General features: G+C 44.1%; 1 protein-coding gene across 3 annotated transcripts; it reads left to right on the forward strand.

Moving 5' to 3' along the window:
* The first annotated feature begins 6,307 nt into the window (after positions 1-6,307).
* Positions 6,308-14,769, forward strand: LOC123144212 (probable pre-mRNA-splicing factor ATP-dependent RNA helicase DEAH2). Of its 3 annotated transcripts, XM_044563290.1 has the most exons (9): positions 6,308-7,064; positions 7,622-7,809; positions 8,954-9,007; positions 10,798-11,882; positions 12,790-12,915; positions 12,987-13,225; positions 13,310-13,419; positions 13,489-13,736; positions 14,404-14,769. In XM_044563290.1, exons 4-9 carry the CDS (start codon positions 11,630-11,632, stop codon positions 14,511-14,513), a joined length of 1,086 nt encoding a protein of 361 aa, XP_044419225.1. In that variant the 5' UTR covers positions 6,308-7,064; positions 7,622-7,809; positions 8,954-9,007; positions 10,798-11,629; the 3' UTR covers positions 14,514-14,769. The 3 variants fall into 3 exon arrangements, with proteins under 3 accessions (XP_044419225.1, XP_044419218.1, XP_044419207.1); XM_044563283.1 differs by lacking the exon at positions 8,954-9,007; XM_044563272.1 differs by lacking the exons at positions 8,954-9,007; positions 12,790-12,915; positions 12,987-13,225; ... (1 more) ...; positions 13,489-13,736; positions 14,404-14,769 and having other exon boundaries at positions 6,308-6,759; positions 6,839-7,064; positions 10,798-11,610.
* Positions 14,770-15,177: the final 408 nt, after the last annotated feature.

The raw sequence follows: 15,177 nt of genomic DNA on the forward strand, positions 1-15,177 counted from the left end.
AAAGATGTTTCAGAAGACACAACTATGATTTTACTATAGCGCGAGATGTGATTATAATCACATATCGAACCAAGGTGGATCCTGGTTAAAATGTTTTTGGAAATATCTAACTTATGCAGGACACAATTGAGCCACTCCCTTTGGACTAAACGGAAGCACTAAACATGGCCATAACAGAGAGAGAGAGAGAGAGAGAGAGAGAGAGAGAGAGAGAGAGAGAGAGAGAGAGCAGCATCCATAGATAAAAATATGGGCAGAGGGGGATAGTAAGTCACAAATGGATCTTTTAGAATGATTTATAGAAAAGGCATTTGGGCATGACTTAGTAAAATGTAAGTGGAACTTGAAAAATAATATACTAAGAAAAGAACTCTTGAGGGACTAATTATCAAAATGGTTGAGCGATTTACATTAGTACCTTGGGTCTAGCTGCTTGCTCAGGTGTATCTCCTTGGTAATCCCTCTTTAATTCTGCCCACCAATCATCTGAAAGAAGAGATAAGTAACACATCTGAGTAAAACATATATACTATTAAAAATATTCTAGCAATTGTGTCCAACATGTCATGAGAAATATGGTCCAGAGAGCAATCCATACCGATTTTCACATATTTATAGCTCAGTTTCGCCAGACCGGTGTTGATCAATCCATCAGCTGAAGGAAATGAAAATAACAACGCAATTATTTAGCAGTACAATTTGACGGCATATCAAACTCAATATCGGACGGCCGGAAATCAATCCATAACATGCATCTGAAAATATTTCAACGAAAAAAAAGATATGCACGTGCATCTAATTATCATGGCATTAGCATTACACAAGACATGGCATTTCAGTCAATTAACTTTCGGGACATTTCCAATATGCAAAATAAGAGGGAATCTAGCTTGACATTTGAGAGAGAGAGAGAGAGAGAGAGAGAGAGAGAGAGAGAGAGAGAGATGGACCTGCAAGTCATCGACAGTCACTATGACGCCGACCTTGACGGCAATATCTGGTACGTGGTGGTGGCGATTCGTACTCCTTAGTCAGTACCTCACCACGCAGCGGCCTGCAAACCAAGACGTCGGAGAGAGAGAGCCAGCTCGAGTAGCAGGAAATATAGAACTACAGTAAATATAGACATATTCAACGCCCCAATGCTTAAATCCCAAATTGGGGAATCCAGGAAATACAGTAGTGCTAGGTTGCAGATTGTTTGACTGTACTTTGTAGCCCTATGCAAAATGAAATGGCTGTACAAAACTATGTATAATTCTATTAACACAAGGTGGTGATTCAGACAGCCTCTCAAAGCCTTTCCAAAATAAGCCTCCCAAAATAATCAACCAAACTGGATGCGCTGAACATGAGAACCTGTCTAGAGATATGTCAAGATGCCTAGGGATATGTCAAGAAGTAGATCACACTGGAAGGCACATGCACAAAGAACGGCGCTGGACAAGAGAGTGGTATGCCTAGCCTGTTGTTCGTTCAGATCCTGAGGCACATCCAACACCGTGGACACATCCGACACCTCAGCTCATCTACGCAACCAAAATCCTGTCATCAGTCAATCCGCCGCTCCGAGTCCCCTAACCCGAACCATGAGTAAACAGTACCTTGCAAGGTATACGCTTACACAAGTCTTCTACATAGGGCATGCACCATAAAAGCAATAGGTGGAGATATTAAGCTACTAAAGCCACGGACAATAGCAAAGGACCGATCTGGTCCTAGGCACAAGAACCAACAATCAACTAAATCATACCGAGTCTACAAGCAGTCCTATGCAGCAAGAATAAGGATGGCAATGGGTCGGGTTTGGATCGGGTTGAACAATATCAAATCCATATCCATATCCATGAAGACAGTCTTTGCCCACCCATGAAAAAATCCGCGGGTGAAAAATTGTGTCCATGTCCAAACCCGATGGATATCCATACCCACTGGATATCCATTGGGTCCTCTCTAGACATATAAATAAGACATAATACGATGTTAACATAAGCTCTTCCATTCTTCACTTCGTGGCATGCTAGGCTTCACTTATGGTAAATCAATCTCCACTAACAACATAAGATCATTTAGTATTTTTCTAACAGATGAGAATGACGAGTCAGTTAACAAGGAGATAAAAATAAGAGAAGGGCGTTGGGGTATGTTACAGAGGGTATTGAATGTCAACTAATAAAAGTTATGACGGATATTGTGTAATTTCTTTTGCATGTTTTGGATAACAAAGTGTAAAATTGCACTAGGAGATGTAACTGTGGGGTAGGGATAGCCGATTTTTGCCCATTAACTCATACTATCGGGTCGGGTTTGGATATACCCACGGGTACAAGATTATATCCGTGCCCTACCCACGAGCAATTGGGTCGGGTTTGGGCGCTGCTCATGGATAGAAAAGCATATCCAAATCCTATCCATTCGGGTCGGATATCCATGGATATCCATGTCCATGGATAAAATTGCCATCCTTAAGCAAGAATGTGTCCATGGTGTACATGTTTGCATGGATTAATACATGTTATCCATGGTAATGTAATATGGCAGTCTGATACATGGTCGACCACAGAGCAAACATGTATAGGTAAAAAATGGCTACTCATGGGATCTGAACAATATGATACACGTTGGATTACACAGCAAGCATCGAAAGGGCTAAATGGACTACTCAACCACAAATCACTTGTTCTGTGCATCATAGATCAACAGCAGGCCCAAACACATAAAATCCTGGACAGATCTATAATAGGAATGTATTAGAGTTGACCAAGCAAAGGGGCTCACCTAGCTAGTCGGCGACGCCGTGGAGCGGAGATGCCGGCCGTTGTTCATTAAAGGTGGAGAATTGTGTGATGTGCTCTCCTATCCTCTACAGCAGCTGTAGGAATACATTAATTGCTCTACTCCAAATCGAATTGAAGCACATCAGGAGCTTCAAGCTCGTCCCCGCTCCTCTCCTCTGCTGCTACAAAAGAAGAGAGAGATTAGAAAGAGATGTAGAGGAAGAAGAGGAGGAGGAGCAGGAGGAGGAGGAGGAAGGAGGGGCAGGGAATGAACCCACCAGAGGCAGAGAGGAGGCGCAACCCCATGGCTGCCGGTGTCGGGCCAGGAGGGGATGAACTCTCCTCTTCTGCTGCTTATCTTGGCGGCGTCGACGTCGCCCAAGCCCAAGGCCTGCTGCTGCGCCGCCTTGGCCTGCTGCTGCTGCTCCCCGCCGCCGCTGCTGCTGTCGCGCTCCTCGTCCTCCCTCCGCTGCTGCTCGTCGTCGTTGGGAGGGGGCTCTGTTGCGGCGGACCTGGCCGCCGACGAGGCGGTTCGAGGCGGTGGGTGGCGGCGGCGGTGATGTGGGTGGGAGGAGAGGAGGCGCGTGGGAGGGGAGGGGAGAGGACACGCGCGGGAGGAGAGAGGAAGCGACGGCTAGGGTTCAACACAAAGCGGCTGCCCTTTATAAACCTGCACGTGAAATGATCAAAATGCCCTCGATGGGGCAAAGAAATCACATGCGGTGGCAGGAACGAGACGGTAACTATTCATTGTAGTAGTAACTTTTTTTAATCAAACGACCAAGGTCTTCTAGGAGCGAGATCCGACGGCCGTAAACGCATCAAGTAAACGATCCGATGGCCGACAGTCGCTGAGCTCTGAGAAGCCTCAGGTTCTCCCTAGATACTTATTCCCTGATAAATCTATCGATTGAGCGGACGAGGGCTCACCTAGAGGCTAGCTAAATGGGTCAGGGAAAAGGCCCAGGCAACCACAATCCTCAGATTTTTCTCCTGGAGTAGCAGCCCTTCAGAACAAGTGGGCCAGAAAAAAAAGATGGTGGAAGCCTAAACACAAAGCACATCTGACAGCCAGAAATGACCCTGACACGAGATCTAACGGCTGAAATTGTTGAGGATGTGAGAAGCCTCGGATTAGGCTCGGTTATAATGTTTCCAGAATCGCCCCCCTTCCTAACTTCTCCTAGAATCGTCACTTCATATTTCTTTTACAATCGTAGCTAATTTAAACTTAACTAGATAGGATTGTAAAAAGAATATGAAGTGGCGATTCTGGGGAGGGGGCGATTGTGGGAGAATCGCCAAAAAAATGGGCCTTGGGAGCGAAGCGAATCAAGAGCCTGTTTGGTGAGCTCCCACTCCCGCGGTCGGCTTGTTGGGCCTAGTTAGTTGCTGGGCCTGGTTTGGGTGTTTAATGAGCACAACCTGAGTTTGTATATATATATATCGCGTATTATATGGTTGTTGGGGAATGTAGTAATTTCAAAAAAAATCCTACGCACACGCAAGATCATGGTGATGCATAGCAATGAGAGGGGAGAGTATTGTCCATGTACCCTTGTAGACCGTAAGCGGAAGCGTTATGACAACGCTGTTGATGTAGTCGTACGTCTTCACGATCCGACCGATCCAAGCACCGAACGTACAGCACCTCCGAGTTCAGCACACATTCAGCTCGATGACGATCCACGGACTCCGATCCAGCAAAGTGTCGGGGATGAGTTCCGTCAGCATGACGGCGTGGTGACGATGATGATGTTCCGCCGGCGCAGGGCTTTGCCTAAACTCCGCGACGTTATGATCGAGGTGGAATATGGTGGAGGGGGGCACCGCACACGGCTAAGGAACGATCTTGAAGATCAACTTGTGTGTTCTAGGGTGCCCCCCTGCCCCCGTATATAAAGGAGGGAGGGGGAGGTGCGGCCGGCCCCCTAGGGGTGCGCCTGGAGGAGTCCTACTCCCACCGGGAGTAGGACTCCCCCCTCTTGCCTTGGTGGAGAAGGAAAGGGGGAGGGGAAAGAGGAAAGGGGGCGCCGCCCCCCTTCCTTGTCCTATTCAGACTAGGGGGAGGGGCGCGCGGCCTGCCCTGGCCGGCCCTCCTCTTCTCCCTCATGGCCCACTAAGGCCCATTAACCCCCGGGAGGGTTCCGGTAACCCCCCGGTGTTCCGGTAAAATCCCGATTTCACCTGGAACCATTCCGATGTCCAAACATAGGCTTCCAATATATCAATCTTTATGTCTCGATCATTTCGAGACTCCTCGTCATGTCCGTGATCACATCCGGGACTCCGAACAAACTTTGATACATTAAAACTTATAAACTCATAATAAAACTGTCATCGTAAGGTTAAGCGTGCGGACCCTACGGGTTCGAGAACTATGTAGACATGACCTAGAACTATTCTTGGTCAATAACCAATAGCGGAACTTGGATGCTCATATTGGCTCCTACATATTCTATGAAGATCTTTATCGGTCAAACCGCATAACAACATACGTTGTTCCCTTTGTCATCGGTATGTTAATTGCCCGAGATTCGATCGTCGGTATCTCAATACCTAGTTCAATCTCGTTACCGGCAAGTCTCTTTACTCGTTACGTAATGCATCATCCCGCAACTAACTCATTAGTCACATTGCTTGCAAGGCTTATAGTGATGCGCATTACCGAGAGGGCCCAGAGATACCTCTCCGACAATCGGAGTGACAAAACCTAATCTCGAAATACGCCAACCCAACATGTACCTTTGGAGACACCTGTAGTACTCCTTTATAATCACCCAGTTATGTTGTGACGTTTGGTAGCACCCAAAGTGTTCCTCCGGTAAACGGGAGTTGCATAATCTCATAGTTACAGGAACATGTATAAGTCATGAAGAAAGCAATAGCAACATACTAAACGATCAAGTGCTAGGATAACGGAATGAGTCATGTCAATCACATCATTCTCCTAATGATGTGATCCCATTAATCAAATGACAACACATGTCTATGGTTAGGAAATATAACCATCTTTGATTAATGAGCTAGTCAAGTAGAGACATACTAGTGACTATATGTTTGTCTATGTATTCACACATGTATCATGTTTTCTGTTAATACAATTATAGCATGAATAATAAACATTTATCATGATATGAGGAAATAAATAATAACTTTATTATTGCCTCTAGGGCATATTTCCTTCAATGGTCAGTTCTGACTGGAAATAAAACCCGTGCCGAAGACCGAAATAACTGAAAATTCGGTTAATCGGTTCGGTTCAGGTTCGGCTACGCATATGCCCCATAGTGATATGTGCCGCTTTAGGAAATAGGCCCGGCCCAAGGCCTGACAGGCTTTTCCAGTGATGATGGGCAGGGCTTGGACCTGAAATCTAGGTCTGAAGCCCGGCCCGGCTCGAGTTATGGCCTGGTGGAAACAGCCACGAGCGAACTGGCCGGCCCGTCACGAATGGGGATCGATCTCGAGCTCCTCGTCCATTTCCCTCTATTTCTAAAAAAAAAGTCCATTCCCTCTACCTCCTCCCGCACAGCATGATCTAGCCGCCAGGAACAACCGCCGTCCCAGCCCTTCCCATCGCCCTCCGCCGCCGGCGCCCCCTCCGCGACCTCCCCATCTTCCTGCTCCGTCTCCCGAGCTGCTCGAGTCGCCCACCGCCGCCGGCCTCCCCATCCTCGGCCTCCGATTTCCCCGACCATCCATTCCCCTCCACCTCCTCCCGCACAGGATGACCTAGCCGCCGGGAACAGCCGCCGCCGCGGGGTCACCTGCCGCCACCGCCCTTCCCGTTGCCCTCCGCCTCCGGCGCCTCCGTCCGCGACTTCCCCATCCTCTGCTTCGTCCCCCGAGCTGCTCGAGTCGCCACCGCCGCCGGCCTCCCCGACCCTGCTCCGCCAGTCTCCCTCCGCTGCCAGCTTCCGTGATCTCGCTGACCTCCTGCTCCTTCTCTCGGAAGAAGCTGGCAGTTGAGGAGTTCACGGTTAGGGAGCGCTCTCGAACAGCCCCTTAGCTAGGGTTAGGCCTCTCCGCCTTGTTCCTCACTGCTCCCCCTTCCGCAGCTCTCAGGATCCGCTCGCCCTCGCCATGGTGAAGGGGCGGAAACGCAAGGCGGACTCAATCAACAATCCATGGAACAATCGGCCATACTCCAAGAGATATTATGAGCTATTTGACAGGCGCCATACCCTTCCCGTGTGGCAGCAAAAAGATGAATTCATACGCACCCTACTGGACAACCAGATCATTATCCTTGCTGGAGATGCCGGGAGCGGCAGTACTACCCAGGTATGATCACCGAAGTTCCTACATAGTGACGAATTCTTGAGGATACCGCACATAAATTTTACTCTTTTATAAATAGTACTCGATTCATGTTAGTTAGCAGTATGCCGTCTTCAGTTGTCTGATTATTGGTTGTTGATCATTTGCTTGAGCGATTGTAATTGAATCAAAGGCACACGATTGTTTGTCACGGTCACATGAATTCAATTAGCATAGCCAGTCTAGTTCGTGAAGTTCCTTGGAACCTTTATGAAGTTGCATGCCTTCTGCACAACTCCTGCATTTTGGTATGTGCAGTAGACTAGATTTAATCTGCAATCTAGAGATATTTTGGCGATTTAATGCATGTATCTAATTGTTTGATCTGAAACCTCTTTCTTTTTTTTAACTTCCTTGACATGAACCTTGAAGTCCTCATCGACTATGCCATCCATTACTTCCCTTAATAATAAATTTGTGTATGCTATATTGTTTGATTTCTTTATGCAGTTTGCTCTGTGTAATTTAGGATGTATTAATAACACCTAGATGGGTGTTGATTTCCATTTGATGTGGAACAGATCCCACACTTTCTGTTTGAGGCTTTAGGATTTGGCAACAACACTGTAATTGCCTACGCCCTGCCATCCAGAATTGGGGCCATGTCAATCGCTCAAAGAGTCGCGGAGGAAATGGACGTAAGCATTGGGCATGAAGTTGGCTATAAGACTCGATTTGAAGCTTCTACCAGTAACATAACAGCTCTAAAGTGAGTTTTTTGCATCAACTTTTATCTATAATTGATATGCGTATAGTTATTTTTTTATTCTATTCTTTTGTTGAGAGAAGTCCAAATTACCTCCTATATTTCTCCCTAAGTTTAAGCTTCAACCCTAAACTCTAATTTGGTCTAAAACACAACCTTAAACTTGCTAAACCGTTTAAATCACCCCTCTAATCTCGTTTACTTGTTTTTTAATCTGGTTTGGTCCAAACTAACGCCATGTCACATCAGACACGTCACTGATCCTGCCCTGTCACACGTTGGCTTAATTGACACAACTCTCTGGTTCGTCTCTCCATATCCCTACCTGAATCGCATGCATGCTCCGCCATCAGCATTTTCGTGTACGGTTCGCTGCCCCCCGCGTTCGTCCTCATTCCAGCTGCATGTGGCCCTTCCCTGGCTAGCACTTGCCCAATCTCAGCCCAGCGACCACATGCTCTACCCCGCTGCTCACAAGTCTGCTCACAGCTGGAGAGGCAACACAGCATGGTTGGACAAGAGGTCCAGCCCACGGCTGGAAAACAGCAGCCAATTTTGTTGCAGATGGTTGAAGCCTTGAAGTAGAAAGAAGAGGATAAATTTATCAAAATCTGGACAGAAACGAAAAAACTGTTTGTTCACAAACCATGCATCCAAATATGCTGAAAATTTGCCAGAATACTTGTTATCCATTGAAGTATAACAAGGGCAAGGCATAGAGATATTTGCAATCATCCAAATCTCGCAAGTAAATGAAAGCTCGAGCGAATCCAAAATAAATAAATGCATCACAAGTTGTTTCACGGCATCCAAGTTCACAAGTTTGGCATATTATGACACGAAAGCATCATTTGTCCGACATAACCCAACAGTTTGACATATCAAAAGTTAACAGTACTAGATCATCCACAAATAGATAAATGCATAACACTAAAGGCCCAAAAGTTTGCCCAGCCAGTTGCCCTTCTGTTTTGGTTTCTTCTTAGTAGCTTGATTTGTTGCTTCAGCCATAGCATGTTCAGATGACACGTTGACAGTAACACCTGAGCTTGCTTGAGACCCTTGAACCAAGCCATGCACATTAACAGTAGGCCTTTTAGAAGTTGACGGTTCTGTTTGTGTACTAACACTTTTCTCTTCCTACCAGTTGTGGTGCTATGCTGTGAAGGCTACAAGTATAAACATTGGTTAATGTGAGAAGGTAAAACCACAGAAAAGAAAAGTACACGACAATATTTAGAGCTGACCATGGATGGTGCAACTGCTTGATATGTAGATGATGCAGCCCTTGGTTGTGTCGATGGAGTAGAAAAGTACATTGATGTTCACGCTCCACTTATCCAACTGAGTTTTCATCTCTTGTATCCTAACCATAACCTTGCATCTGATAGCTTCTAGCATGCTAATTATGGGTAGATACATAGCTTGAACTATCGCGTCGAATGAATCGCATATATTATTATCTATGGAGTCACAGTTAGAACCTAACTTGAACCAGGCCCTGCTCCTGTGATGCGGGTCCTTGGCCATGATTGTTCTAGCTCCATCTGGTGTAGCTTGTGCTAGAAATGCCCTTGCTTGGTTGAACGGCGTTGGAGGTGGGGCTTTGACATATACCTAGAAAAGTTTCTTCCAACTCTTTTCCTTAAACACTTCTCTGCAATTGGCATAAATATATCGAGCACACTTTCTGTGCTCAACCCTTAGAATCCAGTTTTGCACAGCATTAATAATTCCTTAAGACACAAAATAGAGATAAATGTTAGTTATCACGTAAGAGGCAACCAGCATAGAAGATGATTAGATATTATTACCCATCCTTCTTGATCTCCAATCTTCAGGTCATTGAATAAGATGGAACAAAACCAATCCCAAGAATCATCGGTCTCTTTATCTACTGCTGCCCATGCAATGGGGAAAAGATGATTGTTGGCATCTCTACCAACTGCACACAAAAGCTCTCTTTCTCTTCCTTTGAAAAAGCACCCATCAAGCCCAATTACTTTCCTATATCCAGCAAGAAAACCTCTCCTACAAGCATCAAAACAGACATAGAATCTGTAAAAAGTTGGCTTGTTAAAGTCTGGGCGAAGCTTCACTATTACTGTGCTGCCTGGGTTGCTTCTAAGTAAGTAAGTTGGTAGTAAAAAACTTTGCCATATTCACCTAACTAAGCATCCATCATTCTAAAAATAACTATAGCCTTAGCCCTCTTGATCTTTGATGTGTGCACATTTGCAAAAATTTCCTCCTGAACTATCTGCTGCCTGTGTTTCAGGCTCCACTGTGGGTTTCCTATTATCAATTTCTCAAACCTGTTTGCAATTCTTGTTGAAGTCACAGACTTACTATCTCTTCTCTTGGGACATGTGTGCTCATTATCGTAAGAAGTTATCTGCCAGCTCTCAAATCTGCTTGTTTTCTTTAACAAGCAAGCCCAAGTTCACAAAGGCAAACTGCAGTGTGCTCTATCACCCTTGTCCTTCCAAAATTTGATTCTCTCCTTTTATCTAGACCATAATTGATTATTGCTTGCTTGAATTGCCACTGAACTTCCACCATAATTGTGTTTTTTCTGACTTTCTACCAAATCTGTGGGGTTTGGACTCTGTCAACAAGCTGACAATCACTATCGTCATCCAAAGACTCATCTTCATCACCAGAATTAGCTTCTAGTTTGTCAGGAGCATCTGTGAACTTGAGATCACCCTAATAAGTGGAGTTTTACCAGCCTACACCGAAGGCTTGAACTGTTGATACCTCTGCTAAGTTAGGATATGCCTCATCAGAAGAAGAAGAATCATGATTTGCTAGTAGTGCCTTGGCAGCGTTAAGTTTAGGGTTGCAACTTAAACTTGAGACAACTATTGGGGGGGGGGGGGGTGGCGGCGGTTAATTTGGACTTCTCTTTTTTGTGCTTGTTTTGTACACATCTTTGTCTGATGGCATGATCTAGTCTGTGCTATGTTGACCAATTTTTTTTCATGTCAGGTTTCTCACCGATGATGTACTTTTTAGAGAGGCGTTGATGGACCCGCTTTTGACGAAATACAGTGTGATTGTTCTGGGTGAGGTTCACAAGTTCAGACTTTCAACGGATGTTCTTTGCACTGTTCTGAAGAAAGCTCTGGAGGAGCGACCTAAGATGAAGCTTGTTCTTATGAGTGCTATCGATGAAGAAGCAACTTTTCAATGCTACTTCCCCAGTGCCATCATCATGAAGTTGCCTGGTCCCATCTATCCAGTTACTATCCATTACGCTCCAAAAGAGGTTGGGAGTTATGTAAAAGCTGCTATTGACATATCTCTCCAGATACATAGCAATGAACCTGCAGGAGCTATTCTGATATTTCTCTGTGCACAAGCTGAAGTTGAATATGCATGCTGGAAAATTAGACAGAAGCTCAATGCCTCGCGCGATCTTGTTGGTGCAGTTGATATTGTCCCAATTTACTCTACAATATCCTTAGAAATGCAGCAGAGGCTTTTTCAACCTCCTCCTATCATATGGAATGTGGAAGCGCCTCCTGGTAGGACGATCTTTGTGTCTACAGGAATCGCTGAGGCTTCATTAACACTAGATGGTATAGTTTATGTCATAGATTCTGGGTTTTCTTATCAGAAGATTTGTGATGGAGATATGTGGGCAGAAAAACACATTCTAGCACCAATTCCAAAGGCATGTGCCAGTCAGAGAGCAGGTCTTGCTGGAAGAAAACAACCTGGGAGGTGCTACAGGTTGTACACTGAGGAGTGGTTTCAGGAACTGTCGCAGCAGGTGTACCCTTAAAGTTCCAGACGAAACTTGGGAAATACAGTTCTCATGTTGAAGAAGCTGCACATTTCCAGCTTAAAGAAGGGGTTTATAGATGCTATTGCTCCCACAACAGAATCTCTTGAAGTGGCCTTGAAAGGTTTAAGATTCTTGGGAGCACTCGATAAGAATGATAACCTCTCATCTGATGGCGAGATTATGTGTGAGTTTCCCCTAGACGTGCAGATGACAAGGACGCTTCTGGCTAGTGTAACATTCAATTGCTCTAATGAGATCATCTCAATATCAGCCATGCTTTCAGGTATGTCAACTATCTCAGATCACCAAGTTCATTTTAATGTATTGCATCTCAGATTATTTTTCTTGTATAGTCTATATTTGTGTGTGAAATGCCATGGTTGTATGTTGCCAATGAACACTTGCAATGTTAAAACCCAGTGTCTGACATAAAAGAGACAGCAGCTCAAGGCATTCGATCTATTGCTATGGCATCTCCGTTTTGCATCTGATAAATTCTTTGTCCACATTTGTAGCTTCCTATTCAGTAAAACCATTCCAAGTATTCAACAATAGAATTACAATATAAGGTGAGGAGGAGACATACCATTCACCCAAAGCATTGTAAATATTTTGCAAATTTCGTTCCATGTAACCTGAAATTGCAAAATAAAGATTAGCAGAGTCCCATAGAAACATGAGCTATTAGTTGGCCATATTACTCCGAGGTATACCGTAGTTAGTGCTAGATGAAGTTTCAATTCTAGACAAGCTTTCGTCATCAGAACCGGAAACTGTTCCTGATGACAAACAATAAATAATTAACCAAAAAGATTATTAGACAGAAATGGAATAATTAGTTGCATCAAAAGAAAATATATGTATATGTGGCTGAACCTCGAGTGTCGCGTAGTGCCAAATCTACCTCCACAGCTGAGTTCCTGCTATCATCCCTGTATGTTGATATCCATCAAAGCAAGTGTTCGACTTGCTAGAATCGCTGTGCATGGCTGGAGTTTAGGCTGTCTGTCTCTGTGTCTACTGTGGGCTGTCAGCAAGTGACATGTACATGATTTCTTGAAATACTAATTAAAATGATCAAAAAGTTTAGGTTGGTAAAGATATTTTCCATATGCTGTGTTGCTCTGAGAAAGTAAATAGTATCATCCTGCTGAGTTGCAAACTTCATCTGCAAATATATTTTTTTGCAGTACCAAGTTGCTTTCTCCGGCCTATGGAGGCAGTGAAAGCCGCTGATAACGCGAGGAAGAAATTATGTCATATGGATGGCGATCACCTTACACTTCTAAATGTGTACAATGAATACATACGCAATAGTAAGCTTGTAACTCTGTTTTTATTCATTTAAACCTTTCTTTTTCTCTAACAATCTTTTGGACAATGTTAGATCAAGATCCTCAGTGGTGTGAAGAAAACTTTGTAAAATTTGAAGTCATGAAGTCAGCGCATAGTATTAGAGAGCAGCTTGCTGGTACGATGAGAAGGTTAAACTTAAAACTGTCTAGCCCGGTTGTGGACAGCCGGTTCTACAACAATAACATTAAGCTGGCAATGCTGTCTGGATATTTTATGCAAGTTGCTCATAGAGAGCAGTCTGGACACTACAGGACGGTTAAGGCTAATGAGGTTGATATTCTCTGCTTTCCTTCGTTTTGTTCATTATAGATTATAGATGTATATTATAGATTTTCTGAAAGTACTTTTTGCCAGGAACTACGCATTGATGTGTTCACTGCACTAAACCGTAATCCTGAATGGCTAATGTACCATGAAATACGTGGCAGCAGGATGTGCATTGTCACTGATGTGACGGCAGGAATGTAAGGCAACATATTTATGTCTTGTTCAAAAGTTGGTTGAAGTCCTAAATTCATCGCACTTGTATGCAGGGTGTTTCAAGCTGCTCGTCAGTACTATGATCTGAGGAAGTTTCCGCATTGCCAGTCAAAAGTGTCTATGGAGAGGGTCCTCCTCAATTGGCTAACTGATTCAGATCCTTCTTTTGCCGGTCTTTATAAGACTGAACCAGAAGAATTGCCACGCCTACTTATGGATGCCCAATGGGAGAGATTGGTGCCGATTCAAGTAGCCCCACTCGAGGAAGGTCCTGGCTGCCCCAGTGATTCTTTTCGCTGTGGTATGATTTTCAGATCTAGTGATATCGATATTCATATAATGCCATATCAAAAGATTGTCCTGCCATATTAAAATTTTATAATTCAAATCTAACAATACAGCTTGCCTGCCTTTTAAGGAATTTTTAGAACTGTCATGTTCATTGCAGATAAAATTTATGGTTACCAGTTTGTGTTGCTGTAATGCGTGTTTCTGTCAAACAAGAGTCTGCTTCATATACTCTGTGTACAATGATTTTGAAGGCCAGGCAGGGTGCCTTGTCCTTTTTAAGAAACTGTGGTTTTAAAGATAGTCAGAAAGTTAAAAATTTCTTATGCTGTTCTGTAGAAGTATTTTAACTAAGGATGTCTTGTTGCAAAGTGGATGGAAAGGTAGTGCTGAATGTATGCTTTGTACCTTAGATAAGAACATTGATACCATAATTTTTTCTCGTGTTTGGGGTGTAGTCAATTGCGCTTTCAATTTAGGAGTTGTTCCTGATTCAGTAGACAATATTACTGGTTGGATTCCGAGTTTCCCTGTTTCCTTTAGAGGTGTGCTAACTGATGATTTGTGGGTATATGGAAATGTATAAAATAATGTTTGTTTTAATGACATTCTGCTTCATGATCCAATTAGTGTTGTTTTTTCTCATATCACATTGGTTGTCTTATTGGTCTGGTTTGCAGAAACCGTCCCCCAGATGCTTTGTTGCAGCACCGGAAAAGTTCCTCAATCTGGCGGTCAACAAACTCTTTCACCAACGTCAGGGCTTGGGCCTGATGATCCTCAGAGTTGAAGGTGTCTGAAAATGTAAGACTGTAGTTTGGTTTCGTGGTAGCTGCACACTGGTGTGGCAGTTTTGCTGACTCTGATGTGTGTTTGTGGTGTTTTTTCTTTCACTGGCCATGGATGCTGTAAGATAGGAGCTGCGTCTCCAGGCTATTTTTGCATGTAATAGACCTAAGTAGATGGTTCTGCTACCCAACGTAGCTGTGCAGTGGTATGGACTACGGAGGTTTTGCCGGATGCTGTAGATTCTGCCGTCGGACTGATGTTGGGGTTGACTATTATTAGAACAAGTAAAAAAAAGGTGATTGGCAACTACTCCCTCCGCCCCATAATATATGAGCATTTTTTTTTACACTATTGTAGTGTCAAAAACGCTCTTATATTATGGGACGGAGGGAGTACTGATCAATGGGAGCAACTAGAGGGCATAGTCCTTCGATCTCCCAAGTGCAAATTCGGTTTGTTGTAGTGGTCAGGAAGGCAAAAGCTTTATTTAGTAACTTCGTGCATAATAATGATTCTTCTAATACACATGTTCGTGGTATAATGAAACACGTTCAGTCTGGTTGGTCAGGCTAAACTTTTGCAGTCTGTAATAGATTGGTTTCATCTCTTTCAGTTTAGTCATCGCGGAGCAAGCATTTTGCTTGCAGCATTTGCTCCAAGCGAAC

Source organism: Triticum aestivum, chromosome 1B (assembly GCF_018294505.1).
Source record: "Triticum aestivum cultivar Chinese Spring chromosome 1B, IWGSC CS RefSeq v2.1, whole genome shotgun sequence".
NCBI lineage: Eukaryota > Viridiplantae > Streptophyta > Magnoliopsida > Poales > Poaceae > Triticum > Triticum aestivum.